The sequence below is a fragment of the Crocodylus siamensis genome, chromosome 11 (assembly GCF_052110815.1).
Source record: "Crocodylus siamensis isolate JL-2025a chromosome 11, ASM5211081v1, whole genome shotgun sequence".
Taxonomy (NCBI): Eukaryota; Metazoa; Chordata; order Crocodylia; family Crocodylidae; genus Crocodylus; species Crocodylus siamensis.
In genome coordinates this window covers 66830744-66857043 of record NC_143405.1, presented here as the reverse complement: position 1 = coordinate 66857043, position 26300 = coordinate 66830744, and the positions used below count along the sequence as shown (strand labels likewise).

At 59.5% G+C, this 26300-nt stretch overlaps 3 protein-coding genes across 13 annotated transcripts in view; all 3 read left to right on the top strand.

Moving 5' to 3' along the window:
• PLXNB1 (plexin B1) overlaps positions 1-5287 on the top strand; it is an 87707-nt gene extending 82420 nt beyond the window's left edge. For all 8 annotated transcript variants that reach the window (XM_090021651.1, XM_090021653.1, XM_090021647.1 and 5 more), the window contains 5 exons: positions 146-293; positions 691-755; positions 842-917; positions 1277-1351; positions 2166-5287. In XM_090021651.1, the coding sequence (XP_089877777.1) occupies positions 146-293; positions 691-755; positions 842-917; positions 1277-1351; positions 2166-2270 (469 nt within the window). In that variant the 3' untranslated portion in view covers positions 2271-5287. The remainder of the gene's footprint in view (positions 1-145; positions 294-690; positions 756-841; positions 918-1276; positions 1352-2165) is intronic.
• A 1954-nt stretch (positions 5288-7241) lies between these two features.
• LOC149856012 (SRSF protein kinase 3-like) lies at positions 7242-20666 on the top strand. Its single transcript, XM_090021157.1, has 16 exons — positions 7242-7531; positions 9196-9267; positions 9425-9533; positions 10077-10164; positions 11806-11895; positions 12155-12259; positions 12373-12696; positions 13892-14054; positions 16053-16138; positions 16556-16663; positions 17107-17176; positions 17252-17344; positions 17993-18064; positions 18145-18219; positions 18507-18625; positions 20249-20666. The coding sequence occupies exons 1-16, from the start codon at positions 7402-7404 to the stop codon at positions 20336-20338; spliced, it is 1794 nt and encodes a 597-aa protein (XP_089877283.1). The 5' UTR covers positions 7242-7401; the 3' UTR covers positions 20339-20666.
• A 1286-nt stretch (positions 20667-21952) lies between these two features.
• Positions 21953-26300, top strand: part of SETD5 (SET domain containing 5) — an 83279-nt gene continuing 78931 nt past the window's right edge. The window contains exon 1 of one of the 4 annotated variants that reach the window (XM_090021655.1): positions 21953-22345. In XM_090021655.1, coding sequence (XP_089877781.1) covers positions 22061-22345 — 285 coding nt within the window. In that variant the 5' untranslated portion in view covers positions 21953-22060. The remainder of the gene's footprint in view (positions 22346-26300) is intronic. The other 3 variants (XM_090021656.1, XM_090021658.1, XM_090021657.1) reach the window with 3 other exon arrangements.

The following is a 26300-nucleotide window of genomic DNA, read 5'->3' as shown; positions in this document are numbered from 1 at the left end:
ATTCAGGTCCCATTGTGCTGCGAGCTCTGTGCTGCCACTGCAGCGCTTTGTCATGCAGGGCCATGTGGCCTGTTCCTTGGTCACAGTGCAGCCCTGAACCGTGCCTTGCCACGCTGCTCACCCCTGCTCCCACTGTCCCTCGCAGCCTGCCCCTGCGCTTCTGGATCAACATCATCAAGAACCCACAGTTTGTATTTGACGTGCAGACATCGGACAATGTCGACGCTGTGCTCCTGGTCATCGCACAGACCTTCATGGACTCCTGTACCATTGCTGACCACAAGCTGGGACGGGTACGTGCCCCTATGGCGAGCAGAGGAGGAGGGGCGCCTTCCAGCCAGGGCTCCCTTCCCTGCTGAGCAGATCACTGCCCAGCCCATGGCAGGCCTCAGCCAAGCTGTGTGCATCCTCCTTTGGGCCCTGAGACATCATGCCACATCCTTGCCAGGGCACGGCCCCCTTCTGCCCTTCTCTGGTGCTTCCTGGAGATGGCAGGAAGCTGCTTCCAGCCTGGCTCACATGGGACACCTTTCAGGGATTGCTGCTCTGGGGAGAAGGTGGAAGCCTGGCCCTGGGACAGCCTGCCCTGGATGGGGCCCTGACTGTTTGCCCATGGGGATGCAGGGCTTGGCAGCTGCCTTCTCTGGTCTTGCTCTCTGAAACATGTTGCCCTGCTCCTGACTGTTACAGGACTCCCCAATCAACAAGCTGCTCTATGCCCGAGACATTCCTCGCTACAAGCAGATGGTGGAAAGGTAGGGCTGGGGCAGGAGCGGGGTGGGAAAGGAGGCTGAGGAGCAGATCAGGCAGTGATGCCTGGCCTGTGTTCCCCGCCCTGCAGGTACTATGCAGACATTCGCCAGACCATCTCTGCCAGCGACCAGGAGATGAACTCTGCCCTGGCTGAGCTCTCAAGGGTAAAGAGCCCCCTGCCTCGGATCTTCCTGCAGCCTGGGTCACCCAGCTCCCTAGCACGGGGGCCACACTAATGAGCCTGCCCCGTGGCTGGGACCAGGCCAAGTGTGTTTCCTAGGGGCATGGCCCTGCAGGGCAGCCCAGCAGGAGCTGGCACTATTGCAGGGCTGGGACATAGTGGTGCACTGAACCACAGCCAGTGAGCAGCACTGCCCTGCCCTGCCCTCCTGTCCTTGTTGCTCCCATGCTGCTTGGCGTTCTCCAGGCATGCTCCAGCGGGCTCCGGGGCACAGAGCCGGACATGCCCGCTCTCCTGGTGGCCCCCAGAACGCCTGGCTAACCCGACTGTCCTCTTGCCCAGAATTACTCAGGTGAACTCAATTCCCTTGTGGCTCTGCACGAACTCTACAAATACATCAACAAGTACTACGACCAGGTGAGTGCGGCACTGGCCTGCTGGCCCCGTTGGGGCCAAGGGTCCCTCCCCTCTTTCCCCTATGCCGGCCCTGATGTACTTTTGGTGGAGAGTTTGTGTTGGCAGCATCTCAGTAACAGTGTGGTAGGTGGAAGAGAACAGGAAAAGGGATAATGTTTGAAATGTGTGGATTTGAGACTCTCGTGTTTATATAATGCTTATGTCTTTGTCCAACAGACTGTGCTGGCTAATATTACCGATGTGACGATAGTGTTTATTTGCACGGGGCGGGCGGTGGGGGAGAGAGTTACAGTTATTTTTATTTTACTGAAAAATGCATTTCTTTCTTTCTTGCTTTCTATCTTTCTTTCTTTCTCTTTTTCTTTTTGTGATGAATGGCTTCGGTCTATTAGTATTAGAGTATCTTTAATGCCGTTAACCATTCATTTCCTTGCTTCTAATTGTGGTGTAAAGGCCACGTCAGTAACCAGCTTCACAAGAACATAAGACCTGCCATGTACTGGTCAGACCCCAGGCCCACCGTGCCCAGGCTCTTGTGTCGCACAGCAGCAGAGCACGGGTGCTGAGAGGCAGTGAACAGGGTCTGACCAGGGTTTTTCCCATTGCCCCTCTCCAACTTGCAGCCTCCAGCATTTAGCCTCAGTAGCATCCCCGGGGAGGAGGTGCCTCAGGGGTATCGTAGGGGTCCACTAAGATAGCTTACTCTGTGTGTCCCAAGGCCCAGTGCTATAACCAAGCTGAGCTTGTATCAGCAGCATGGGTCTGTTGCTGGTAGCTGGAGGAGGCTCCCAGTGAGCTCTTAGTCTCATTCCAGATCATCACTGCCTTGGAGGAAGACCCGACAGCCCAGAAGATGCAGCTTGGCTACCGACTGCAGCAGATCGCTGCCGCCGTGGAGAACAAAGTCACTGACTTGTGACCCCAGCAGAGTGGCTGCAATGCTCTTGGCTGGGGAAGAGATGGACTGCGCTGCTCACGGGGGTTTTACAGCATGACAGGAGGTCCCACTCGCTGCCTGGCCCCAGCATCCCTGCGGCGCAGGCATGTGACCTGGGAGGGGGTGGCCAATCTAACACAGAGTCCAAGCGTACTTGTGTCTCAGAGGATCATTTTTTATGGATTTTTTTCCTTTCTAAAATGAGCGCGGCTGCTGCAGACTCTCCAGACCAGGGCCCAGCGGTGTCCTTCAGACACTGTGCATGCGTCACAGAGCCAGACAACACAGGGGCTCCAGGACCAGGCCATGTATCCTCTCTCCCTGGCCTCCTAGGAGCCCCTGACCTCACACTGGTGCCATGGACATCCCCATAGTGTGGCCTCTCACCTGGATGCCATATACCCACCACGGGTCACACAGCCACTATGTGTGGCCCCAGCTGGTGCCGGACCAGTTGCCACATGAGCTTCCCAAGGCCTCTCAGGAACCGGCCGGGATCTTGGGAAGCCCAGCACAGCCTGGTTGAGGGGTCACCACCCCTGGCCTGGCCTGACCTTATGGAGAGGTGGCATTTCTCCCGCCATGGCTCAGAGAGCCTTTCCTGGTGGTGCCACCCAGCTGGGCCGTGGCCACCCCACACATGGGAGGTGCCCAGGAGAGCTGGGTGCGGGGAGAAGGGACAGGTTGGAGGGAAGGGGTGATAGTCTCTTGCGCTCAGGTTCTGGTCTCCCTCCCTGCTCGTGTGCAGCTGGCAGTGCTCGTAGGCATGACGTGCTCACCACAGGATGACCAGCCCTGAGGGTTGTGCCCAGTCCTGGTGTGAACAGACCCTGCTCTACTGCCTGTTCCCTTGGACTGAAGTTAGCGCAACCTGGCAAAGGGACCAGATGGCTCTGACACGCTGTCCTGTGATCCAGCTACGAGTCTGTCCCTTTGGGTCTCTCCTGCTCAAGACCACCTTGTGGCCATGCCCCTCCAGCTGGGACCTGCTGAGGCTGCTGCTCTGAGCTGGACCATGAATGCCCTGGAAGGACAGAGCATGTAAGCGCCGAGGGGGCGCTGCTCTGTGCAACTGTCCCCCACTTGGATGAGTGTCCCTCTGGGCCAGGCTCTTCTGCCATCCAGACCTGCTGTCAGAGTGGGAGCAGTGCCCTTTGGGCAGAGCTGGGGAGAGGGTCCAGCTTTTCCAGGCACATCAGACTCAAAACTCTTCTGGCCTCCAGCTTTGTGACCTTTCCATCTCACTGATGGCCCCTTCCTGGGGTATGCAGGGCTGGGCAGGGCAGCTGCAGCCCCAGCAGGCTTGGGAAACTTCTGTCTGAGCCCCTGCAGTGCCCGCAGTCCTGGATACAGCTAGCGAGAGAAGAGGATTGCTGTGTTCATCCAGCCGTCTGGACCCAAGCACTTGTCTGAGCAGCGCTCCTGCTCGGTCCTTCAGCTTTTCCCTGCAGCTTGAGGGCAGCGGTTGCTAGAGCATGACACTCTTCTTGCACCTTAACCAAGCTGGGAGGTGTGGCGGGTTCCAGTGCCTCTTTCCTCTGCTGCCACTCTGCTTGCGGAGAGGTCACAGAGCTCTTTTCTCCAGGGACACTCATGTGAAAACAGCAATAACAAAAAATACGGATTGGTTAGAAACTGAGAAAATTGAGCTAAACGAATAGGGATGGTTTACGGACCTCACCAGCTGGAAACTTCTCACCAGCAAAACAGGATGGGCAGCTTTGTTGGGTTTGTAGCACCTTTCCAGCGCAACCGTTCTGCTCAGCCTCTCCTGTTGGGCTGCCCAAATCCCTTGCAGCCTCAGCCCCCTTTTCAGTCTTTCTGCGAGGGTCAGCTTGTATGTTCAGATGTGCCCCCGGGGCGCTCAGTCCGTGTCATTCACGTGGTGGCACTGCAGAGTGAGGTTTTATGCTTAAAAGACAGTCATTTGATAAGCTTTTCTGTGTGATGGGGGAACAGCACATAGCAGGTTTCTTCCAGCAGCCCCACATGGTTCTTCCTGACATTCCTGTCTCCACAGGCTGGCGTGTCATAAGCCAGGGACTTCCATTTCTGCAGGTTGGGTAGGATCACCTTCCCAACCCAGGACCCCGACCAGGGGTGGGAGTTGGGTCAGGTGTGTGTGCTGCAATGTGCCATGTGGCTCGGCAGGACATAGGGAGGTTGCACCCTTCGTTATTCTGTCACCGCAAAACACAACTTGTGGGCAGAGCCTTGCTCCACTGTCACAGGTACGATGCGACTTGCCTCAGGGAGGCAGAGAGCACAGTTTGCTTCCAGAACGGGGGAGTGGGATCCAAAATAGCATTACCAGGCTGCAAGCATCAACATCCCATGGTGCTGGCGCCTGACGAGCTGGGACTGAGCTCCAGCCTTTGGCTGCAGAGTCCTGGTGGCAGCTCAGCTTTCGCTTGCACCCACACAGTTTTCTTTACAACAATAAGGGCTAGAAGCTTTTTAAATAACCGCTTACATTTTGCAGAAACGGGGGGGAGGGGAAGGGAGGGGGGACACACATGACACAGCCAGGACGTAGCACATGCTGGCACGCTCTGGCCCCAGGCTGCTGCACTGTGATTCTGCTTTTGGTGCCTTTCTCCCTGGGCTGAGTCCTTTGGTTTTCAGGACACCAGGTGCGTTTGCGCTGATATTTCTGCCCCTTGGGGGAACGTACATTCACCTCCTGTCTCAACGCTGCCCTTCTCTAGTTCCCAGTTTGCTGCCATCTGGCTGGCCCCGTGTCCATGTCCTGTTCCTTCTTGAATTCCTGCCCCTTTGTGCCATCTTTCTCAAATTGGAATTAATTATTAATATAAAAAGCTTGAAAAATCTGAATTTTGTTACATAGTGTAATAATTGTTTGTAGATACTATTGTGAGATGTAGGAATCTATTGGTGAGATGAGAAGTTATGTCTGTAAATAAGCAGTTTAGAGCCCAAATGATTTTAATAAAGAGAGAATTCTTACCTGAGTAATTCAATAAATTTTAATATACAACGCAGAATGGGTGTTGCACTTCTGTGCCACGACACGGGGCGGCTCTCCCCGGGACGGTGCCCTTCGCCGCCTGCAGTGCCCAGGAGCAGGCAGGTCTGCACCCAAACCTGCTCGGCTTCAGACGCGCTGGTCAGGCCGTGCCGCCGGTCCCCCAGGCTTGTCCAGGGAGGAACCGCTCTGGTCCTGTGGGGCTTTGTGCGCGGCTCTGGCAAGGAGCCGCTGCGGGGGCAGAGGGGAGTTCGCTCCTGTCTCGCGCAGCTGCCTGAGCCGGGCCCTGCGGGGAGAGCACTGCCGGCCTCGCGCAGTGCCGATGCCCGCTTGGTTTGGACGAAGGGGTGAGGGACGGGCATGCTGTCCTCCGGGGCTGCGGGCAAGGGCAGAGGAGCTGCCTGGCGTGCCTGCTGCCGCATGGAGGCTGGGGGCTGTCGACGCTGCAGTCGGGCCGCAGCCCGCGGCTCGTGGCAGAGGCACGCGTGGCATCGCAGGTTGAAAGCCACGGCAGCTGTGGGGGTCTCGGAGCAAGGCTGCCCTTGGGCACAGGCAGGCACTAAGGAGCTGAGCTCCAGAGCCCCTGGGGCAGATGCGTCTCGGGGCCTGACGTAGAGGACATGGAGCCAGACAGACCCGGCCCTGCCCCAGGCGTGGTCCTGGCAGCTACAGGGCTCAGCGCACGGGGCCAGGGCCCGGCGTCTGGCCCGAGCCAGCCGGAGGGAAAGGCCACGACCCGTGGCCGTGGTGGGGAGCCGGAGCATGAGGCGTTGCCCTTGGGCCTCGGGGCCGCCCGGGCAGTTCAGCTCCCGGCTGGAGAGCCGCCGTCTCGAGGCCCGCGGGGCGGGCAGTGGAGCATCTGGCCCCTGGGGAAGGAGCGCGCCAGGCCCCGCGCCGCGGCCTCTCCCCTCTGCCAGGGCCCTTCCCCGAGGGGCAGGCGCGGGGCACGGTGACGGCAGCGCTGGGGCTTCTCGCAGGAAGAGGCCCGTGGCCCTTGTGCCCCTCCTGCTCTGCTGCACCCCTGCGTGGGCCAAGGCAGGGTGGAGGGGCGCAAGGGTCCCAGCACAGACCGGTCTCACGGGTGCAATGGCCCCGCCGGTCCCAGCGCGCTCTGTGCAGCACGTGGACGCTTGGCAATGGCCCTGGGGCCCGGGCTGGCTCCCGTCAGGGTGGGACCGGGCTGTGCCGCCAGAGGCCAGTGCAGGGTGGTGCCCGGGGCCACGTGCCCCAGCGTGCCCAGGACACGCTCCTGGGCGCTGGGGGAGGAAGAGCTCGAGGCAGCAGTGGGCTCCCTGTGCCCCGCCAGCCGGGACCGAAGCTCGGAGAAGCTCTAACTTGAGGCAGGGGTAACCTCTCCCCGCGCGAGCCCCCGGCAGGGGCAGCCGGAGCGGGGCGGGCAGGCACGGCTCTGGCCTTCCCCCGCCTCCCCTTTGCACGTACGCTGCTCCCAGGGCTGGGGGTGTCGGGCTGCGAGCGGCTGGGCTGGGAGCGCGGCCCTGCTGCTGTGGGCAGACAGGCCCGCAGCCTCCTGCCAGCTCTAGCCCACAGCCCGTCTGCTGCCCCGCTGCACTCGGCCGGAGGGGCCGACACCAGGCCCAGGTGTGGGGCTGGGGGCAGGGTGGGGCAGCCCTTGTGGGGCTCCAGGCTCCACCGGCATCTGCCCCGCCAGCCTCACCCTGGAGACAGCTGGGCTGGCTGGCTGCAGTGCCAGCTCCTCTGGGAGCACACGCAAGTGTGCACATGCACATCCACCGTGCACACGGGGCGCATGGCTCCAGGCTGTGATCAGGAGCAGTGGCCCCAATGGGCCTAGAGGCAACGGCTCCTTCCCACCGCGCCCTGGGCACACGGGCACCCGCGTCTGGGCTTTGCCGGGCTGCCCCGCAGGCAGGGACGGGGGGTGGGGGCTGCCCATCAGCTGTGCCTGGCGCTTTGCGCCTGTGGAGCGTGAAGGAAAGATTTTGTGTTTCCATCTCGGCAGAGCTGTAAATCCTGCTCTATAAATATCCTCTGCAGAGGCCTGCGTCGCTGGCGGCTGCCGGGGAGCGGAGCAAAGCTGTTCCAACAGGTGCAGAGTGCTGGCTGCCATAAAAAGGCCCCGGCGCAGCTGTCCCCGTGCTCCTGGCTATGCTGGAGCCCGCGCTGCTGCCGGAGCCTGCCGCGACCTGCCCCAACAGCTCGTCCCCGTGGCTGCCGCAGAGCTTGTGCCACACCGCAGCACCCTCCCCGGCATCGCAGCAGCAGGGAAGGCAGAGCGGTGGGTATCGCGCAGCCTGGAGCCCCTGAGGGCGCTGGTCCTGCGTGGAGCTGCTGCAGGTCAGTGTGAAATGCCGGGCGCCAGCTGCACTGCTGCGCTGGCTCCAACCGCACGTGCCGAGGGCTGCAGGGTGCCGCGCACAGGGGGCTGTGCCCAGCGCATGCCCGTCGGACACGACAGCAGCGTGGACGGCTCCTGCAAGGCCAGCCGCTCTCTCCTCCACAGCCAGCGAACCGGGCTCCCCTCACCTGGGTGGTGTCTTGTGCGGGGGCTGGGACAGGCTGCCCCGCTGCCCACCCCCGGCACTGCCATGGGTCAGGTGGGCAGGATGGCATCGCCCGCAGCGCCCCCCCTTCACTAGGGCGGTCGGGGCAGAAGGGACCGCTCTGTGCAGCACAAGCTGCGGGCCTCGCCGTGCACCGTCTGCAGCTGGACGCAAGCAGGGCAAGGATGCGTTTTCAACCTGCCCGGTCGGTCTCATTTTGAACGTTGCGTTCATCGCCCTGCAGCACGTCAGGGGCACTTCTTCCTTTCTCCTTTCGTGACGGCCCTTGCACGAGCACCTCCCTGCTTGCCCAAGAAAGGAGCCTGCCGCCTGGACAGCTGCACAAGGCGTGCTTCCCGGGCTAGTGGGGGGGCTCCCCATGTTAACCTTTGCTCCTTATTTCTAGTTCGAGCCTGGCTGGTTTCCATCTCCAGCCACTGGCTCTTTTTGCTAGACAATGCTCCCCGCACGGTCCCCTTTGCTGCTGCAGCGAGGGACGAGACAATCGATGCAGCTTGCATTCCCAGCCATTGTTCTGGGAGCCTGTCCTAGGGGCCGGAGCCGGGCAAAGGGAAGCAATGGAGGGATTGCGATCCCAGCAGCGTTCGGCCCGCCCCTGCTCGGGCCTTGCCGACAGCGTGCCGGGGCTGTTTGCTAGAGCAGGGCAGCATCAGAGCCTGCTCTGGGCTCTCGCCCCAGGGGCTGGGCAAGGCGGTCTGAGGCCAGGCAGCACCGGTGTAGTGCAAAGCATGAACTTACGTGTGTGCGGAAGGTGCCAAACGCCAGCCAGGCCGGCGCGGACGCAGAGGTTGGCGCAGGGCAACGCGCCGGCCCTGCCACAGGCGCTGTTACGCTGCGGGGCCGAGCCTGTCCCCACACCCGTGGTTGTGTCACGCTTCTTGCTGTGGTATCGGGCACTGGGTAGCAGCCTTCGACCCTGGTCACAGCCTGTCACAGGGGCCAGGGGCGCTGGGGCCTGGTTGAGGCTGTTCGCGCTAAAATACCCCGGGAGAGGCTGCGGCAGGTCTTCACTGTGCCTGGTCAGCACCCTGCTCCCTCCCTCTGCCCCGCTGGAGCGGCAAGCGCTCTCAGCAGGAGGCCGGGGCATTGCTGCCCAGTGAAGGGATGCCCGGCCTCTCCCTGATCCCCTCTAATCCCGCTGACAGTCTGAGCGAGGCAGCAGGAAACCTGAGCTCCGGCCAGCTGCGTGCAGCCAGGAGCCCTGCTCTGCCTCCCTCCTCTGAGCGCCCAAAATAATCTCTCAGCCCTCAGGAAATTCCAGAAACGCTCCCGCCGCCCGCTCGGTGCGCGGGGAGGGGGAGGGGGAGACGCGGGGCAGAGGGGACGTGTGCGGGCGCCCGCCCAGGGCGGCCAGGTGGCACGTACGGTCTCTTGGCAGGAGCTTGTGCCGCAGCCAGCCTTGAGGTCTGCAGCAAGCTGCAAGGCATGGAGGAGGCCGCCGAGGACGAAGGTGAGCAGGGGAAGGGCAGCACGTTGGAGGCCTCAGTGCCCAGGCCTGGTGGAGGCAGCCAAGCTGCACCTGGCAATGGGCAGTCCTGGGGTCAGCCTGCCCTCCCCGGTTCGGCGGCGCCAGAGCCTGGCTTGGTAACGGTGCCCTGTTGTTGCAGGAGGCCACCACCCCGCGCAGCAGGGAGAGCTGCTCCACGGGCGCTACCAGGTGCTGCAGCGCCTGGGCTCCGGGTACTTCGCTACCGTCTGGCTGTGCCAGGACCGGGCGTGAGTGGCCAGACAGCGGCGCCAACGGGAGGGGCTGGGGTGCTGCCCAGGTGCCGTGGGGCAGAGGGGAGGGCACAGGGGACCATCGCCGGCAAGAGCGGGCAGCAGCAGGGAGTGTCCCCCGGCAGACTGGTGTGGCAGGGGCTACGAGGACCCGGCAGCCAGGGCCGTGCTGTGGGCGCGTTAAAATCTGCTGGTAGCAATGGGGGCCATTTCTACCTTCTGCTGACAAAGATCCCTGCTTGCTCCCGGGGCTGGAGTCGCTCCTCTGAGGGCGCAGACAGGTGTGCAGCTCCCAGTGCCCACGCAGAGGGACAAAGGGGCTGCAGGGACGTGAGGGGGCTTGGCCCCTGGCAGGGCTGGCTGTGCCCGTGGCTGCAGGCCCCTCCTGGCGTGGTGCTGCGTGTCCTGCCCCAGCAGCACCCAGCCCAGGCCGGGCCGGCCGGGGCCAGGGAGCACACAGGACCCCTGCAGCCGCGAGGGAGCGGGCCGCGCGGCTGGGCGGTCCTTGCAAGAGCTGGCCATGGCTATGCTTCTTCCCAGGGAGAAGCGTCATGTTGCTGTGAAGGTGACCAAGAGCGGTGAGGCCTTCACTGATGCAGCCCAGGACGAGATCTCTCTTCTCCGATGTGTACGTACGTGGCCCAGGGAGCACGCGGGCTCCTTGCGTCCCAGCGCTCCAGGCATCACAGCCCCTGCCCTGCCCCTGCCCTGTCCTGAGCTGCTGCTCGTGGCCAGAGGGAGCCGGGCTGGCTGCAGGGAGATCACACCAAACTCTGCAGACCCGGGCCTCCGAACAGCACTTGCTCCCACAGCAGCCCTGTGCCCCCAGGGCTTTGGGCCCACTGCGTTCAGGATCCTCTGCTTTCTTCCGATGCTCCCCCAGCTTCCTGCTGCAGGAGGAATCCCTGCTCCCTCCCGTCACGCTGGGAAGCCAGTGAAAAACCCTGGGGTGGCAACAGAAAGACGGGGCTGGTGAGCGGCAGGAAAACGTGGGCTTGAAAGCAAGGACCTCAGCACAAAAGGCTTGTGCAGCAGCCAGCAGGCTGGGTCCCGCACACTGCAGAGCCCTGCAAAAGTCAGGACAAGGCAGCAAAGAGTAAAACTGGCCCCTAAGAGAGCCTGAGCCGCTTTCTGCCACTGCCCATGGCTGCCTTCTAAGTTAGGGGCACCAATTTGTGTCTCCGCTAGGACCCCTGGAGATAGCTTGACCTTTTAGGCCCATAATTCTCTACTTCTTAGGGTCTGGCTAAACAATGATGGTATACTGACTTAATCCAAATCAGCTGGGTTAAACGAGCACGCGTGACTCCTGCGCTGGGTTGCTTACATTAGGTTAAAAATGGGGCTGGTGTAGTTTAGGAATTTACCAACCCAAACTCAGCTGATTTAAGTCAGGGTTCAAGTGGTGCAAGAAAGGGCATAACGTTGTAGTAGTTTGATTTAAACAGTAGAGAAATTGTCCCAGTAGTTATCAGGAAAACGGTGTATTTAGACTTGGCTGTATACTTTACTAATAGTTCAGTTGCTATTTAGCAGTATTTAGCCAACCGTGCCTCCCCACGTGCTGTCCGAGTGCTCTGCGGTGGCGAGGCCCACGGGGAACTCGCAGATTCCAAAAGGAAATGTCTCGGGGAGATAGTCTCCCACTGGACCGACAGGCCTGTATACCAAATCAGAGGCCATATGTTTCTAACCGGCTGGCTTTCAGGAGGATGTTATGATTATTTATGGCACTGAGATAGTGGCTCTGCATCCACGGTCCCTGTAGGAGGCACAGCTTGGACAAATAGCAGAGGGACAGTCCCGGCCCCGAGGCGTTCCCAGCCTGAGACTGGGGGGGAAACAGATGTGGGTGCCCGAGTAACAGCGAGAGCTGCCCTTGGCAGGGCCAGCCGCTGGCAGTGGCGAGTGCCTGGAGAGAGGCACACGCTGAGCCACTCAGACGCAGCAAAACTAAGTGTGGAGAACTAGCCTGCCCAGTCCACGCTGCGTAACCCTGAGGAGATTCACCCAGGGGCAGATTAGCCCACGTGACTGCACTCTGGTTTCTGCACTGCTGCATGTCATCAACAGAAACTGCAAGGAAGCATGCCAAGGAGCGAGAAACGCCCCCACGCAGGGCTCTGACTGCAGAAAGAGCAGCCACTCCGGGGCCCCAGAGTCCAGCAGGGACCTTGCTGCTGCTGCTCAGATATCAGTGGTGGGCAGCAGGATGGGCAGAGTCCCAGCACACGTTTCATGATACGAGCTCTTCTGAATTGTCTCCCAGGTCAACAGCATGAAGAAAAAGGACCGGGCAGGAGAGAACATTGTCCATTTATTAGATGACTTCAAAATGATTGGCGTCAATGGCTTCCATATCCTTCACCTCTGACTACTGCGGCTGTAAGGGGTGGGCCGCAGGCCGCGTCAGAGAGGGAGCATGTGATGGCAGCATGGAGGCCTCGGTGTCAGCCCCGTGGGACGGGTGGGCTTGAGGTGGCAGCCGGCGCTGGAAGAACACGCTGGCCGCAGGGCAACAAGGGGGCTGGAGCGAGAGGACAGCCTGGCTGTCAGAGTGAAGGCCAAGGGGAGCAGCTGGTGTTTTCTGTCCATGAATCCCTGACTCTGTCTTACATGTGTGCTTGGTCTTTGAGTTGCTGGGTCCCTCTCTGCGATGCCTGATGAGGAGCCATGGTGCCCAGGGCCTCCCCTTGCCTTTTGTGAAGAAAGCCTTGCTGCAGGTGAGCCCAAAACGCTGGGGGCCTGAGGGGCAGCAGGGCAGGGTGGGCAATCCAGGAGCCTAGTAGGATGCTAAGGGTTGGTTATTCCAGTGTGGTTTTGCCTCGAATGTCAGTGCAGTTCCTGTGCGATCCAGCGAGTCTCCCCGCTGAGCCATCCACTGGCCTCTTGCCTGAACTTCCCGGGCTGCCCGTGTGCGGCGCGGTTCCCTCCACAGCGAGTTCCTGTGGAGCGCAGTGCACGGAGAAGAGGTCCGGCGCTGGAAGGAAAGCACTGGCCCGTTCTCTCTGGACGGAAGGAAATGATGGAAAGGAAAAAGCCCAAGAAAGAACGAACAAGGCAAAAGCCAAGCGGGGACCTCCGTTCCCGGGGCAGCCAGACTACTGGCACGCCGACTACACCAATAAGCCCCTCGCTCCGGTTTCTGTATCAGCTTGATGCATCTCATTAGGTCATCAACAGGCTGGGCAGCAGCGCCTGTCTCTGCTGACAGCTGCTTTACCCCGTCTTCTCAGCTGCTGTCTTGCTCCATGCTGCACGGCTGCTCTGCGGGGATGCTGCTCCTCAGAGGCAGGCGATGCCTGGTCTGTTTGCCAGACCTCGCCGGATTCTTTACCTAGAAAAGCTAACGAATAGCCACGACGCTGCCAGGCCACGACGGGTAGATGAGTTCGTTAAGATATCAAAAGGGAAGAGGAAGTAAAGGTAGACTCTAAATGGGCCAGGTGTGGCAACCCCCTTCTACTGAACTGCACGTGGGAGGGGATTCATCAGCGTTGTGCTAATGCTTGGGAACTTGGGGCAACTGCGCTGGGCCCTGAGTCTCACTGGAATTTTCGAAGGGCCCCGTCAGCTGGTCCAGGGAGGGCTTCTGTTGACCCGTGCCCAGGCAGCTCACCACAAACACTGCTGCGCTTTCATGCTGCACGATCGCCTGCCTGGAAACCTGGTGCAGCGCAGAGTCTGCTACGGGCTGTTGGCTCATCAGGCGCCTCGTGGAACGCGGGGACACGCCGCCCAGCTGCCTGCCACATCCATACTTTCCACCTCTCCTGACTTCTGCTGCCCTGATGCCATCATGGAAAATTCTGCGTCCCCCTCAGCACCGACAGCCTGCCGACAAGCTGGCCTCAGGACCAGTCGAGAGCAGTACCAAGGGCAACATGCACAGCATGGAGCATATCTCCACCTTGGCCATGGGACATATCTCCGCCTCTCTCATAACACTTAAAGTGCCACTCGTCATTTTTACTCGATGCTCTTTCCTTTCAGAGGCCATGCTCCCAGTCCCCCCGGGGTCTGCTTTTCTTTGCACCACCGCACCCCAAGCACTTCCTGCTCCTGGGGATGCCAGCTCCACATTGCTCAGATTTTTCCGTGCTCTCCAGGCCCAACAGTGGAATGGCTGGTTCTGTTACACGGGTCCCACTAGTCAGCACCTGATCTTGGGTGCCTGGATGCCTACATCAAGCTGGCTTATGGGATTCCTTATAGAGCAGCACTCTCCTACTAGGTCTTGTCCTGCCCCCAACACACAGAAAACAGTCTTTTGTGCTGAACTCTCTCAACATGAGCAGAAGCTGCTGTAAGTGTCCCTCAGCATCACTCTGTGACCTGCTTTCCTGTTCCCCCAGGTCCTGGCAGGATTGCACTTCCTGCACAAGCACTGCCGCATCATCCATGCAGACATCAAGCCAGAGAATATCCTGCTGCACGTGAGCGAGGCGAGTCTGCAGAGCTTTCTATTTGATGCAGATGCCTGGAACCAGAGCCCAGGTGTGGGTCCACTGAGGTCAGGTAGGCTGGAAGAGGGGAAGGGACCGCTAATTCCTCCCAGGAGAGAGCACTTTCTTGCACACCCTGCCCCAGGGGTGGTGCACAGAGACATTGCAGCAAAGCAAGAGACACACTATGGGAGATTTACTGGCTGCTGGGAACACACTGATGTCTGTGCTGGCAGGTCTTTCCAGACTTCAGGAGTCTTCCCATCTGAATCACCTGCCAACCACACAAGCCCAGTGAAGGTTTGCTCATATGCAGGCATGCTGCCAAAAACCAGTTTGTGTATAGGAACAACTGCAAAATGAGGAACCTTGCACCTCGCTTGTCTGTAGCTTCAGAACAAATACAACTTTGCAGTACGATGCAGCTCCACTTTGTATAGCAGTCTCATGCTATTTGTAATCCAGACTGCTCAGTTGTCACTGTCCAAAGGCTCACGACCCAACAGGGTTAAACAAAAGCTAAATCCTGTCTCTGGTCTTCATCTCCAGCATGTTTCTGAGGTTGACAGGTTCACTGTTTCCCAACTAACCGAGGTGGCACTGCCTTCTCAGGGTCCTCCCAGCTCCACCCTTCTGGCAGCCGGTGACATGTAAGCAGTTCACGGGGCTGACTCTTCCTGTGTCCTGTTGCACCCAGGGCAACCTATGCACCTGGGACCAACAGGTTTCACAAGACAAAAGCAATGCTCCCCATGCTCTCTTGCTGTTGTTTTTCCTTCTTTTTCTTCTGCTTTTGTGTGCTAGCTCCTAGGACTCATGTGAAATAAGCCCTCAGATGTGATCTACCTTCTCTCTGCAATTTTATTTAGCAACAGCCACAATTGAGATTTGCCTCCTGGCACCAGGAGCTGACCTGCAGCATCCTCCCTGATGCAGGTCCCAGCAAGGCTCTGCTGTTTGCCATTGGTCCTGGCAAAGTGGGTGAACCAGGACTGACTGCCTGGTCGTTTCCTCCAAACCAGTCTCCCAGTGTCAATCGAAATCCATGTTCAAAGATTTGAACATGTAGACTGTAGACCACCTTTCTGCTGGCATGGAAATAGGTGCAACATGCTAGAAAACAGCAGCATTAGGCCTTAAAATGATGCAACTCATGGGAACAGCTTGCAGAGCTGGGGACAATATCACGCTCCTGCTATTCCTGCTCTGTGGATGTCTCTCTGGCCTGGAGCACACACCCTGCTCCATACGCATGTCAGCACCACCCACCACTGTCACTGCAACCCTGTCTTTACCCACAGTCCCCACAGTTGTGACTGCTCAGCTCTGCAGGAGCATGGCAGTGCCCAGTCTCAGCTAGCCAGCAGACACTCCTTCCTCATCTTCATCTAAAACAGTGCTTTTCAATCTATGGTATTTGGACCCCTGGGGGTCTGCAGACTATGCCTAAGGGGTCCACAAAACATGACTATGATCAATCAAAAGTATGGGAATACCCACACGTACTGGGTCTGCACCTCCATTCGCAGTATTTTGGGGGGCTGCAAATGAAAAAAGGTTGAAAACCACTGATCTAGACACAGGCTCCATTGCTGCAGCAGGAACGCTGTATGATAGAGCTCATGTCATGCGATGTCTTTTCCAAGAATAAAATCAAAAAGTATTTGGTCACCTCACAACTATGCGGCTGAGCAGGTTCTGTCTGAGGTCTGTACCTAGCAGGGATCACGTTTCCTCTTGCGGAGAGTAAAGGCAGGCACTGTGGATCCCCTCTCCTCCAAGGCTGCCCGGCAGAAGAGGACGAGCTGTGTGAGCTGATTCAGGTCGTGATGCTCCACTTCATGCAGTTCCACTTTCTTTTGAAAACCCTCTTGCAGGGTTGTTCGTGTCCTCTCCTAACTATATGGAAGTGACGAATCAGGGCTGGATAAAGAGGAACAGTCTCTCTGGTGCTGTAGGGATTTGGGGGCTAAAAAGCATCAACAGCACCAGCATGCACATGCATGATCTGTGACAAGCAACACACCTGCTGCCTTGGAGAGGGGCTGATTTCTGCTTCTCTCTTGTGCAGGGGACGATCTCGTGCGTCATTTGGATCCCTGCGATATAATGAAACTGGGAGTGAAAATTGCAGACTTAGGCAGCGCATGCTGGACGGTGAGTCTGTCTCAACTCTTACTCTCATGATACAGGATCACACCCTCTCCTCTCGTGTCTGACCCTGCTCTTTCGTGTCTGTGTCACTACACTGCCCCCTGAAAAGAGAGACTGATTGAGCTTGGCATGCACGGGTTGTGCTCAGCACTCTGGTTCAGGGCCAGCCTCTACAGGCCAGGGCAGGCTGCAGTGTTTGGGAAGGGTGAGTGGGTGCAGGGACAGGGAATCAGCTTCTAGAGCCAAAAACCTCAGCCAGCGTCGAAGGAGACCTTGCTCCAGGGGATGCTTGGGCTCAGCCCGGGGGTCTGATGTGTTGACACAGCCCAGGGGTGTTCAGTCCACGGCCCCCTGGGCCTTGTGGTGACACTGCTCACCCACGTCACGGGCCCCATGCACAGCAGCTCGTTTCTGTTCCAGTACAAGCCTGTCTGCAAAGAGATCCAGACTCAGCCGTACCGAGCCCTGGAAGTTCTTCTTGGCTTAGATTACAGCACTCCTGCAGACATCTGGAGCACGGGCTGCCTGGTAGGGACTCGCACCCCAGGGACGGATGTGTGCTGCAGGCACGGACACCATGCATGCGGAGTGGGACTAAGGCCACCACCGCGAGAACAGTTGTCCTTAAACATCAGGGTCTCTCGCTGCAGCTGGGAGGAGGGAGCCTTGCTCCCAAAAACTTGTGTGAGGAAGACAGGGGTCCTGCACATATCAGCTGCTGGGCAAACCGCTCGTGCAGCTGGACCTGCCCGGGATGCTCTCCGCTCCGCAGTGGTTACACAGGGATGTACGGGCCAGGGCTGAGCGAGGCCCGTGCTGGGCTGACAGGCCGAGGCTGGGCGCAGAGGCAGGCCGAAGCGAGGGCACGTGCCAGCCCGGCCGTGGCATGGGGCAGGCCTGGAGGGGCGTCGGCAGCTGGGGAGGAGCGCCGGTCCCAGCAGGTCGGCGCGTGACTCGACTGCCCCGTGCAGGCGTTCGAGATGGTGACTGGAGAGCGTCTGTTTGAGCCGCAGGCTGGGAAATGCTTCTCTCGAGATGACGGTAGGACCCCGTGGGGTTCAGTGGCAGCGCGGCCGGGCGGGGACATGCGCACGCCCAGACCTCCCTCTCCCCCAGATCACATCGCTCGCATCATCGAGCTCCTGGGGAGCATCCCCCCCAGCATGGCCCTCTCCTGGAAGGGGGCCTCCGCCTTCTTCAGCCGGCGAGGTGAGCGGTGGGGCAGCCCCGCGGCCGGGCTGGGCGCCGGCTGCAAGCGGAGGCGGGAGCTGCCCCGCGAGGGGCCGGGGCGGCCACAGCCTTCCTGCCCGTGGGGTCGGGCACGCGCTGCGCTGCGCGGGGCCGCGGCCCGTGCTCGCGAGCGCTGCTGCGGGCGGGGCGGGGCGGGGCCTCCCCGCGCCCAGCGCTACGTGTTCCGCAGGCCGTGGCGGCGGCGGCGAGGGCGGGCCCCGGCGCGGGCTACAGGCGGTGCTAGACGCGCGGTGGGGCCGGGGCCGGGGCCGGGGCCGGGGGCCGGAGCGGGCGCTCGGCAGCTTCCTGCGGCGCGCGCTGGAGCGGGCCCCCGAGTCCCGCGCCACGGCCCTCGCCTGCCTGCAGCACCCCTGGCTGCGCGCGCAGCCCTAGCCCTAGCTCCGCCCCGGGGCGGGGCGGGGCCAAGGCGCGCGCACGTGACGGCGGCGCAGGCCCTGATTGGCAGCGGCGGCGGCGCGGGATGGAGGCGGACGAGGCGCTGCTGGTGCCGCTGCGGGAGCTCGGCCTGCCTGAGGCCGCCGCGCGACGGGTGTGTGGGCCGGGGCCGGGGCCGGGGCCGGGCGGCGGGGTGTGGTACTGGGCGGGGGCTGACGGCGCTCCCCGCAGGCGCTGGCGCTGACCGGGAACACGTCGGCGGAGGCGGCGGCGCAGCTCTACTTCGGCAGCCTGGAGGCGCAGGTGCGCGGGGCGGGGCGGGACGGGGCGGGGCGCTGCCGGCTCCGGCCCCGGCCCCCCGCTGAAGCGGAGTTCTCCCGTAGGAGGCGGCGGCGCGGGGCGGCGCGTACAAGATGGTGCTGGTGGTGAACACGGAGCTGTCCATGGGCGCCGGCAAGGTGGGCGGGGCGCCGGCAAGGGGGGCGGGGCGGGGCGGGGGGCGACCCGGTGTGACCGCGGGCTCGTTGCAGACGGCGGCGCAGGCGGGGCACGCGGCCGTGGGGCTGTACCGGCTGGTGGAGCAGCAGCCCGCGGGCCGGGAGGTGCTGCGGTGCTGGGATGAGTGCGGGTAAGAGGGGCGCCGCGGGGCGGGCGGGGGCAGGGACTGGGCCGTCTGCCCCCACCACGGGCGGCCGGTGGCTCTGGGCAGCAAGGGAAGGGTCTCCCTGATGCCGCCTTTTCCCAGCTAGTGCGAAGAAGGTGGTGGTGCAAGGCACGAACGCTGCCCACCTGATGGACCTCCAGGCCCTGGCGCTCAGCCTGGAGCTGCCCACGTACCTGGTGCAGGACGCAGGGAGGACGCAGGTAACCACGCCGGGCAGGCCCTGTGCCTGCGGGGTGTGCGCCTCGTGCTCACAGAGACGAGTTTCCCAGAGCCGAACACGGCCTGGGGGAAAGGGTGCAGCCATGTGCACAATCACTCAAAGTCTGGAATTAAAACTTTACTATGTGCTTAAAAAACCCGTATTCCCATGAATACAAGGAAGTCTTTGGATAAAGAAAGATCCTAGTTAATAGCTCTGAAACCATAAATAACTTTCAAAAATATGGGGGGCTGTGGGGAACTGATACTGATGAGCTCCACTACAAACAAGCAGTTGAAGTTTTCCTTACAGCAAGGCCTGAATCCTACAAGGCAGCAACAAAGAAGCAGCTGCATCTTGCAAGGGGGCAGGGAAAATGAGAAGGAAACTTTCAAATAAGCAGGAGCAGAAAAGCTTCTAGCAACGGTATAGACGGTGTTTGTTGGCAATTATACCACTAACGAACAACTAAGAAGGCAGAATTGCCCAGTATCGGAGCCAGGGAGCAGCTGGGTGACTTGTCTGCATCCCACCCTGATGACAGAAGCGGTTCCCATTCCAGCACGTACAAACTAGTTTGGCAGTGGCCGTTTAAACACTGGCCTAAAGCCTGGCAGTGGCCGTTTAAACACTGGCCTAAAGCCTGGCAAGAGGTATCCTGCTCCAGGAGCGGGAAGAAGAGTTCCTCAAGCCGTTGTTGCTGAGAGCAAATGGGCTGTGGAGCGTTCTGAACCTTCCACAGAACCGAGAAATGTGCTGATACTGGGGGATGAAATGATGACCCTGATAAGGACAAGGGTAGGATAGAAGTAACAATTTATAGTAACAAAGGTTAGTAGTAACAACATCAACATGGTTTCACAGGTAGTGGGGTTTGTGATGTGTTTTAATAGGCTTATTATCTCATAGAAGTGTTGACAGGCTTTAAGTTGTAGGGCACTTGGCTTAATACCCCAGGCCATTCTCCAAAAAATATATACAGCAATTCAGCACATGTTAAATGGATTAAAAACCAAGAGCAGATGTGTACTCTCAAATTGTCTGGAAAGAAGGGAACCGTTGGGGATGTATAGCCGTACCGTATCTTGATTGATGGTCTGGGCTGAAGTTCTTTAAAATTGGTCTCAGTACCAGAGCTGGGAGGTCCTTTCCCGTGGGTCTTCCAGAATCTCCCCGGCTGCAGGGGCCGAGAGGGATGGCTGTTTTGGAAAGCAGTGACTGAAGGGAAGTTAGCTCTCAGCCATAAGGACTCAACATGTGCCCTAACATAATCCAAACACAAAGAGTCCAGGTCAGGGACTGATGACAGGAGCGTGGACTAACTCTATACAGTGCTGATCAGACCACTAATAAGTGTCCATTTGGGGATGAGACCTCTAATAATACAGGGTGCCTTGATCTCCCAGACGGAGAGAGGCAGGCCGTGATGCTGTGGCTGGAGGTAGACTCACTCTCATAAGAAATAAGATGCACCTTCTAGATAGGGAGGATAATTATTAGCCATTGCAGCCACTTACCTAGAGATATAGTGGACTTCATCGGCTGGATTCAGTTGCTAGATAGGAACTAAGTGTCTACCCTTGGCGTCGCTGTTCTTGATGCAATGGCATTGTCCCCACTTCAGGTCCCAGCTGGATCGTGCACTGTCCTTGCCATCATGGGAGAAGAAGAAACAGTGAATAAAGTGACTGGGACGCTGCAGCTTCTAAACTGAAGGCAGCACCAGAGCTGCGTCCTGCCGTACGTGGCAATGGGCTATGAGGAGCACCCACTGGCATCGTCTCTGGCTCTCAGGAACCAGATAGCAGTTCCCTTTTCTGCCTGCTGGCGCTGTTATGGGAAATGAGGCTGGGGTGAGGAAGCAGGGTCTCGGCTTCTGCTTGAGGCAGGAGGTCTTGTTAGCCCTGGGCTCCAAGAAGTGGTATTCCACCCTTTGTATCCAAGGTAGTGGATGGGGATGCTGCATAACCCTGCCTCCCGCTTCCCTCTGACAGACCAGGCTTGTATTGTCTGGGACATGTATAAACAAGGTGCAATTCTGACATGCCTTGGCTTTCCTTTCCTTCCCTTCCCCCTGCAATGGAGCGCACAGCTCTGCTCATTTCCCACCCCTGCCTTTCCTCGGTGTCTTGAAGCACTGGAGTCTGACTGGAGCGCCTCGGGGATGACAGTCTGTGCCACAGAGGGAAGAGGCTTACCATCTGGGAGAGGGGGTGTCCCATGACCTGCTGCATGAAAAGGGCTGCACGGAGTGAACAGCTCAGTACATGAGACTGTCTAGAGGTTCATGGGAAAGGTTGGGGGCTGACCTGGGGTGCAGCTAGGGTTGGAGGGCTGAAAGCCTTTTGGATTTGGTGCATAAGCTGCCTCTGAAAGCTCCCCGCAGCGGTTTACACCTGGACTGTCCAGCTCGGGTCTCGCTTGTACCGTTTACAGCTCTGCTGCTAGCCCCCGAAGGCAAGACACTAGATCGCATGGCCCTTCTTCGGCAGTGCTGGAAACGTGCCCGTTGCCACGGTGCAGGATTGTGCTAGTCATAAATGTGGGGCTTGGAAGCGTAGAAAGCTTGCGTTTTTAAAGTGGGTTAAATATTCGACATTTCCAGGGCTCTGGGATCCTGCTCGCCCGCAGGGCATCCGCCTGTCTCAGCCGCCCGGGCGGCAGGGGCACTTGGTCGGCTCTGCGGGCCGGAGTGACCGGTCTCCCGGCGGCCCCTGGGGGGGGAGGGAGCTCCGGGCCCTCCCGGCGCCCGCCTCCGCGGAGTGGGGCTGCCTGTGGCGCTGGGCGCGGCGGGCAGGCAGCTGCGGCCGAGGCGCGAGAGGAGCCGGGAGCGCTCAGCCGGGGCCCCGCGCCCGAGCTCCCGGCTGCTCCCTGTGCGGCGGCGCCGGGGTAGCGACGGCCGACGGCCCGAGCACAACGGCGCCGCCCGGGCCCCGTGTCTCCGGTGGATCGCGGGCCTGCCTGCGGCCGCGCCGCTGTCCTTTCCGGAAGCGAGCTGGGGTCCAGACGGACAGCGGCTCGGTCCGGGACAAGGCCGCACATTCGCTCCACGTGCTCCGCGCCGCCGGCCCGGGGCGGGACCCTGGCGCACTGGCGCCGCCCGGCCGCGCGGGGCGCTGTGGCGCGGGGCGGGCCAGGGAGCGGCGGGGCAGCGTCGCGCATGCGCCGAGCGCCCGGGCAACTCGGCCCCGCCCCGCTGCCACGCGTCCCGAGGCGGGAGTGCCCCACGTGGTGCGGGCGCCGACCAATCCGCGCCGGCCCCGCCCCGCTGCACGTAGCTGCCGGGCCCGCTGCGCGCCGCCCCGCTCCCGCCGGCGCCTTCTGGGCTGGCCGCGCCGCCCCTCTCCCTCGGCCCCGGCCGGCGGACTGGCAGCCGCTGCCGCCAATAGGCCGCTGCGCCCGCGGGAAGCGGGGCCGAGTGGGAGAGCGGCAGCCAATGAGCGGCGCGCATGGGCTCGGCCCGGCGCAGCGGGAGCCAATCGGAAGTGCCCGTGGGCGGGGCGGGCGACCCGCGGGGGCGGGCCCGGGGCCCGCAAGAGCCAATGGCGAGTGTCGGGGGGCGGGCCCAGGGCGCCCCTGGCGCCGGCGCCGGGGATCCCCGTGCGCGCAGTGCCGTTTCCGCCCGGCCGGGAGCAGCCGCCGCGCGGGGGAGGGGCCGGGGCGCCGCAGGCCGCGCTCCGCCCGCCGGGCCGACACCGCGGGCCCGGCCCGGGCCGCCCAGGTACGCGCCGCGCCGCCAGTGTGCCGGGGCCGGGGGATCCCGGGGCGGAGGCCGGGGGTTCCCAGCAGGGCTCAGGGCGACCCGGCCGGGGCAGGCGGGCTCGGTAGGGCCGGACTGCGGGGGGGGCTCGGGCCGTCCCGGCCGGGGGAAGCGGGCGCGGGGGTCTGGCCCGGGGCGGAGGATGCGCCGGGTGGGGGCAGGGAGCACCCGCGGCCCGGGGATGCGCGTGCGGGACTCGGGGGGGTCCGGGCTGGGGGGAGCGGCAGGGGGGTTCCTGGTCACGGGAGGGAGGTGCAGGTCCCAGGGGGGGAAATATGGGGGGGTCCTGGTTGGGGGGGAAATATGGGGGGGTCCTGGTTGGGGGGGATGTGGGAAGTGTCGTCCTGGGCTGACCTGGGACAGTTGCCCAGCTGTGGGGGTGGGGAGCGGGCCGCTGCAAGGGGGGGGGGGCTGCACCCAGCCAGGGGATTCCCTGCTCCTGCCTGGGCTCTGAGGTGCTGGCGGCTGTGGAGGGGATCATGGCGCTCCCGCGTGCGCGCCGCCCGCCCTGAGCATGGAGCTGTGGCTGGGGTGGAGTGGGTGGGTCAGCACTGGGGATCCCGAGTGTTTTGCATCCTGGCAGGGCAGCCGCGGGGCTTTGTGCGCTCCTGGCAGGCTGCCTCGGGAGTGCCCTCCTTGGTGGGAAAGTCCCTTTTGGATGTAAGCTGCTGCTCCCCAGAAATGGGTGCTGGGGCTGGAACAGCTGCAGCTTGCCCCCTTCCTCGTTGTCTGCCCCGAGCTGCCGCGCTCCTCAGTGTCTGGGGGAGGAGGGGTTGACCTGCATTTTTCTGCTTTCTCATGGTGCCGGTGCAGCGAGTTCACTAGTAATCCTCTTCTGTCTTGCCTGGTGCTGGTGGTTGCAGCACGGATTTTCCTGCATTTGGTTGTGTCACGTGTGTGCTGTGCTGGGTGGGTTCCCAGCTCTCCTGCCTGCCTGGGGCTCAGCACCCAAGTACAGCAGGTTTGTGTTGAGCAGCGTGTGGCCATGACAAGGTCACTGTAGCCCTGTGTCTAAGCAGCTTGTCCTTGGGGCCATGGCCTCCTGCTTGGGCCCCTGCTGTCGTGTAGCCCCTGCCCTTTGAGCGGCTGGCTGGTGAAGCGGGAAGGATCCCATGTTCCTGTCCTCCCGGAGGAGGAAGGAGCTGAGATGAGGCTCCCTGTGCTACCAAATAGGGAGAATCTGTGCAGAGGGGGATTCTCAACAGACAGCAGATAGTCTTGTGCAGGGACGTCATTGTATGGTGATTAAAATATGCTGTTGGGATCCTTCCAGCTTTCTGCAGAGGCCAATTCTGCTTTAAGGAGATAATGGCTCTTTGCAGGCCTTGCAGTGGCCTCCTGCAGTCTCTCCCTGGCCCATTATGTAATTGGAGTGTTTAAGGTTCACTCAGGCAGAGGCTGTGGGCAGGAGAATGAATTGATTTCTTCTCGTGGGGGATGGGTCTCAAGGATCATGATTTCTGGTAGCGAACGTGTGTTTCAAATAATGCGTATTTCAGACTGAACAGGGGGAGCTAAAACTCAAGGCTAGACAAAGGTGATTGTTTCCTGGAGCAGGACTAGGGGAAGCTCTAGGAGGATGCTAGGAATTTCTCTGCATCTGGCCCAGAAAGTCATTTTGCTGCCAGTCCTCTGGCTCCAAGCACCGACGTGAAGCAAGCAGGGTGTCGCTTTGCTCTGGGTCTTGTGGATAAGTGTTGGAGGCAGCGACAGCAGCTGCACTCGGCTCTCGAGCTCTGGTTGCTATGTGAGAAGCTTCAGTAGTGCTGGCTGCTATCTCCAGGGAGGGACGGCAGAGCAGCCTCCATTAGTGCTGTGCTTGGGAGATGGCTGGTCCAGGCTCAGGGAAGGGTTTTGGCTTTTTCCAGGGCATTTTGGCAGCCCTAAACATGAGCATGTGCATCTGGGTCCCGCTGCTTTTTGCCACTGGGGTTGGGATGTCATGAGGGGGCTGCCTGGACCTTGTTTCCCACCTGTGCAGAAGCAGGTGACTGTGCTTGTGATTGTCCTGTAACAGGGCTGTATCCTCTGATCTGGGGTTGCCGTCTGTGCCTGACCCCCGTCTCCTTCCCCATCGGCCGTAGAGCCAGATGCTTTCCTTATTCTTTGTGCATCCTTTCCATTGGCTGGGGCCCGTTTACCTTATTGACTGGCATTTCTGGTGTGTGCAGTGGGTGTGTGTCACAGACACTGGCCTGCTAATGCTGAGAGGGGATTTTCCATTCACAGATTAGAGAACAGTCAAAATGATGGCCTAGCTCAACTTTGGAACTGGCAACAGAATATAGTTGAAAGGAGTTTTTCTGGCTTTGCTGGGTCCTGAGCACAATCCACAGCATATTGCGTTTTCTCCAGTTGGACACCTGGCAAAGTGTGTGGGAAGTGCTTCCCTTCTGCTATGGGCTGCAAGGGAAATGTGCAAGCAGCTGCCCTTCTTCCCTCCTGCAGGAACCTGGAAAGTGGCCCCACAGCTGGCTCTGGCGTTGGGTCTAGGCGCAGGTTGTAGGGTCTGTGCCTGCATTGTGGTGTCCATCGGCTGCAGCCCACGTGCTGCCTATCTGATGTTGATAGAATTTCCTATTTAGGAGAAAAAACTGACATTCTTGGCTACTTCAATCTAGCTGTTCTGGATTTTGAGGCACCCTCTTGAATTAGTGAGCTGTAAACCTGCTCCAATTAAGTCGTTTTAAAAAGTAGTGTAGCTCAACTCACTCACGTAATCCAAGTGAGAGGGAGAGAGACTATGCAAAGCAGAAATGCTGTAGTGTTGAAACTTCTTCCTGGACTGAAAAAACATCTGGTTCATTCTGTTAAAAGATAGCCCTTCCCTCTCTTTTTTTTTTTTTTTTCCCTAGAAAACATCAGGTTAATCCAATACTGTTAAACAAACTCCTCATCTTTATCTCAAACTTTTACATACATTTTTTGACTCAGCAATCATGTTTTTAAGCTAAAGCATTAGATAATTAATTATTGGTATGTGTGATTTCATATCTTGGGTGTTGTGGATCCCCAAATGGGGGGGGGGGCGCAGAAAAAGGATTAATCTCCTTAATGGAAATGCAGCCACCTCTACCATGGAACATGACAGTTGTTCAACATGCAACATGTCAGCGGTAATTGCTCAATTTAGAAGTTGCCCAGGCCACCAGAACTAACCTTAGTCTCGCCAAAAATGCCAAGGGATCTTCAATGGCCGCAAGTCAGCCTTTGTTTACAGAGTCCCCTGACATCAGGATGGGGCGTTAATTCAGTGTTTGCTGGGGAGGAGGCTGCTGCTGCATCCTGTCCAAAGGGACGGTCCCTGGGTTGTCTTTTCCTTGGAGCTGATGTGAATGCCTCCCCGCTCAGCGAATAGTATCCCAGGTTACAGCCCGAGGTGGTACTGGTGCCTCCTGTGTGTACTCAATGCCCTTTTACAGGGAGCTGTCAGTTCCACTCAACTCCTATTTGGAGAGGCAAGTGTTTTAACTCAAGCCAGCATGGAAAACCATTTGTTAATGTAGCAATTTAAAAAAAAGTCTTTTTGATCAAGTTTCACTTAAGTCTACACTTTTTACAAATAAACTTTTGGGAAACAAGTCCAATAGAAATGTTCTGTGAAATATTGAACATGGTGGTACAAGAGCATCTGAAAATAAAATGAACTGGAGTCTGACAGAGTCTGTCTTTCATTGTCAAATCTGAGAGAAATGCAGTGGAGTAGATATTAAAATCAGCATTTTTATTTTATACACTTAAAATTATTCTTTAAAATTAATCTGGTAGCTTTACTTTAAGGTATTATAGTGATGCAAACATTAAAATGTACAAAGTTCAGGAGATTCAAAAGTCGGAGTTCATTCCGTGAAGTCACTGTTTCATTGTGCATTCTCACTGTATTCACTTATTCTTTGTTTCGTTAAATGCATAACCT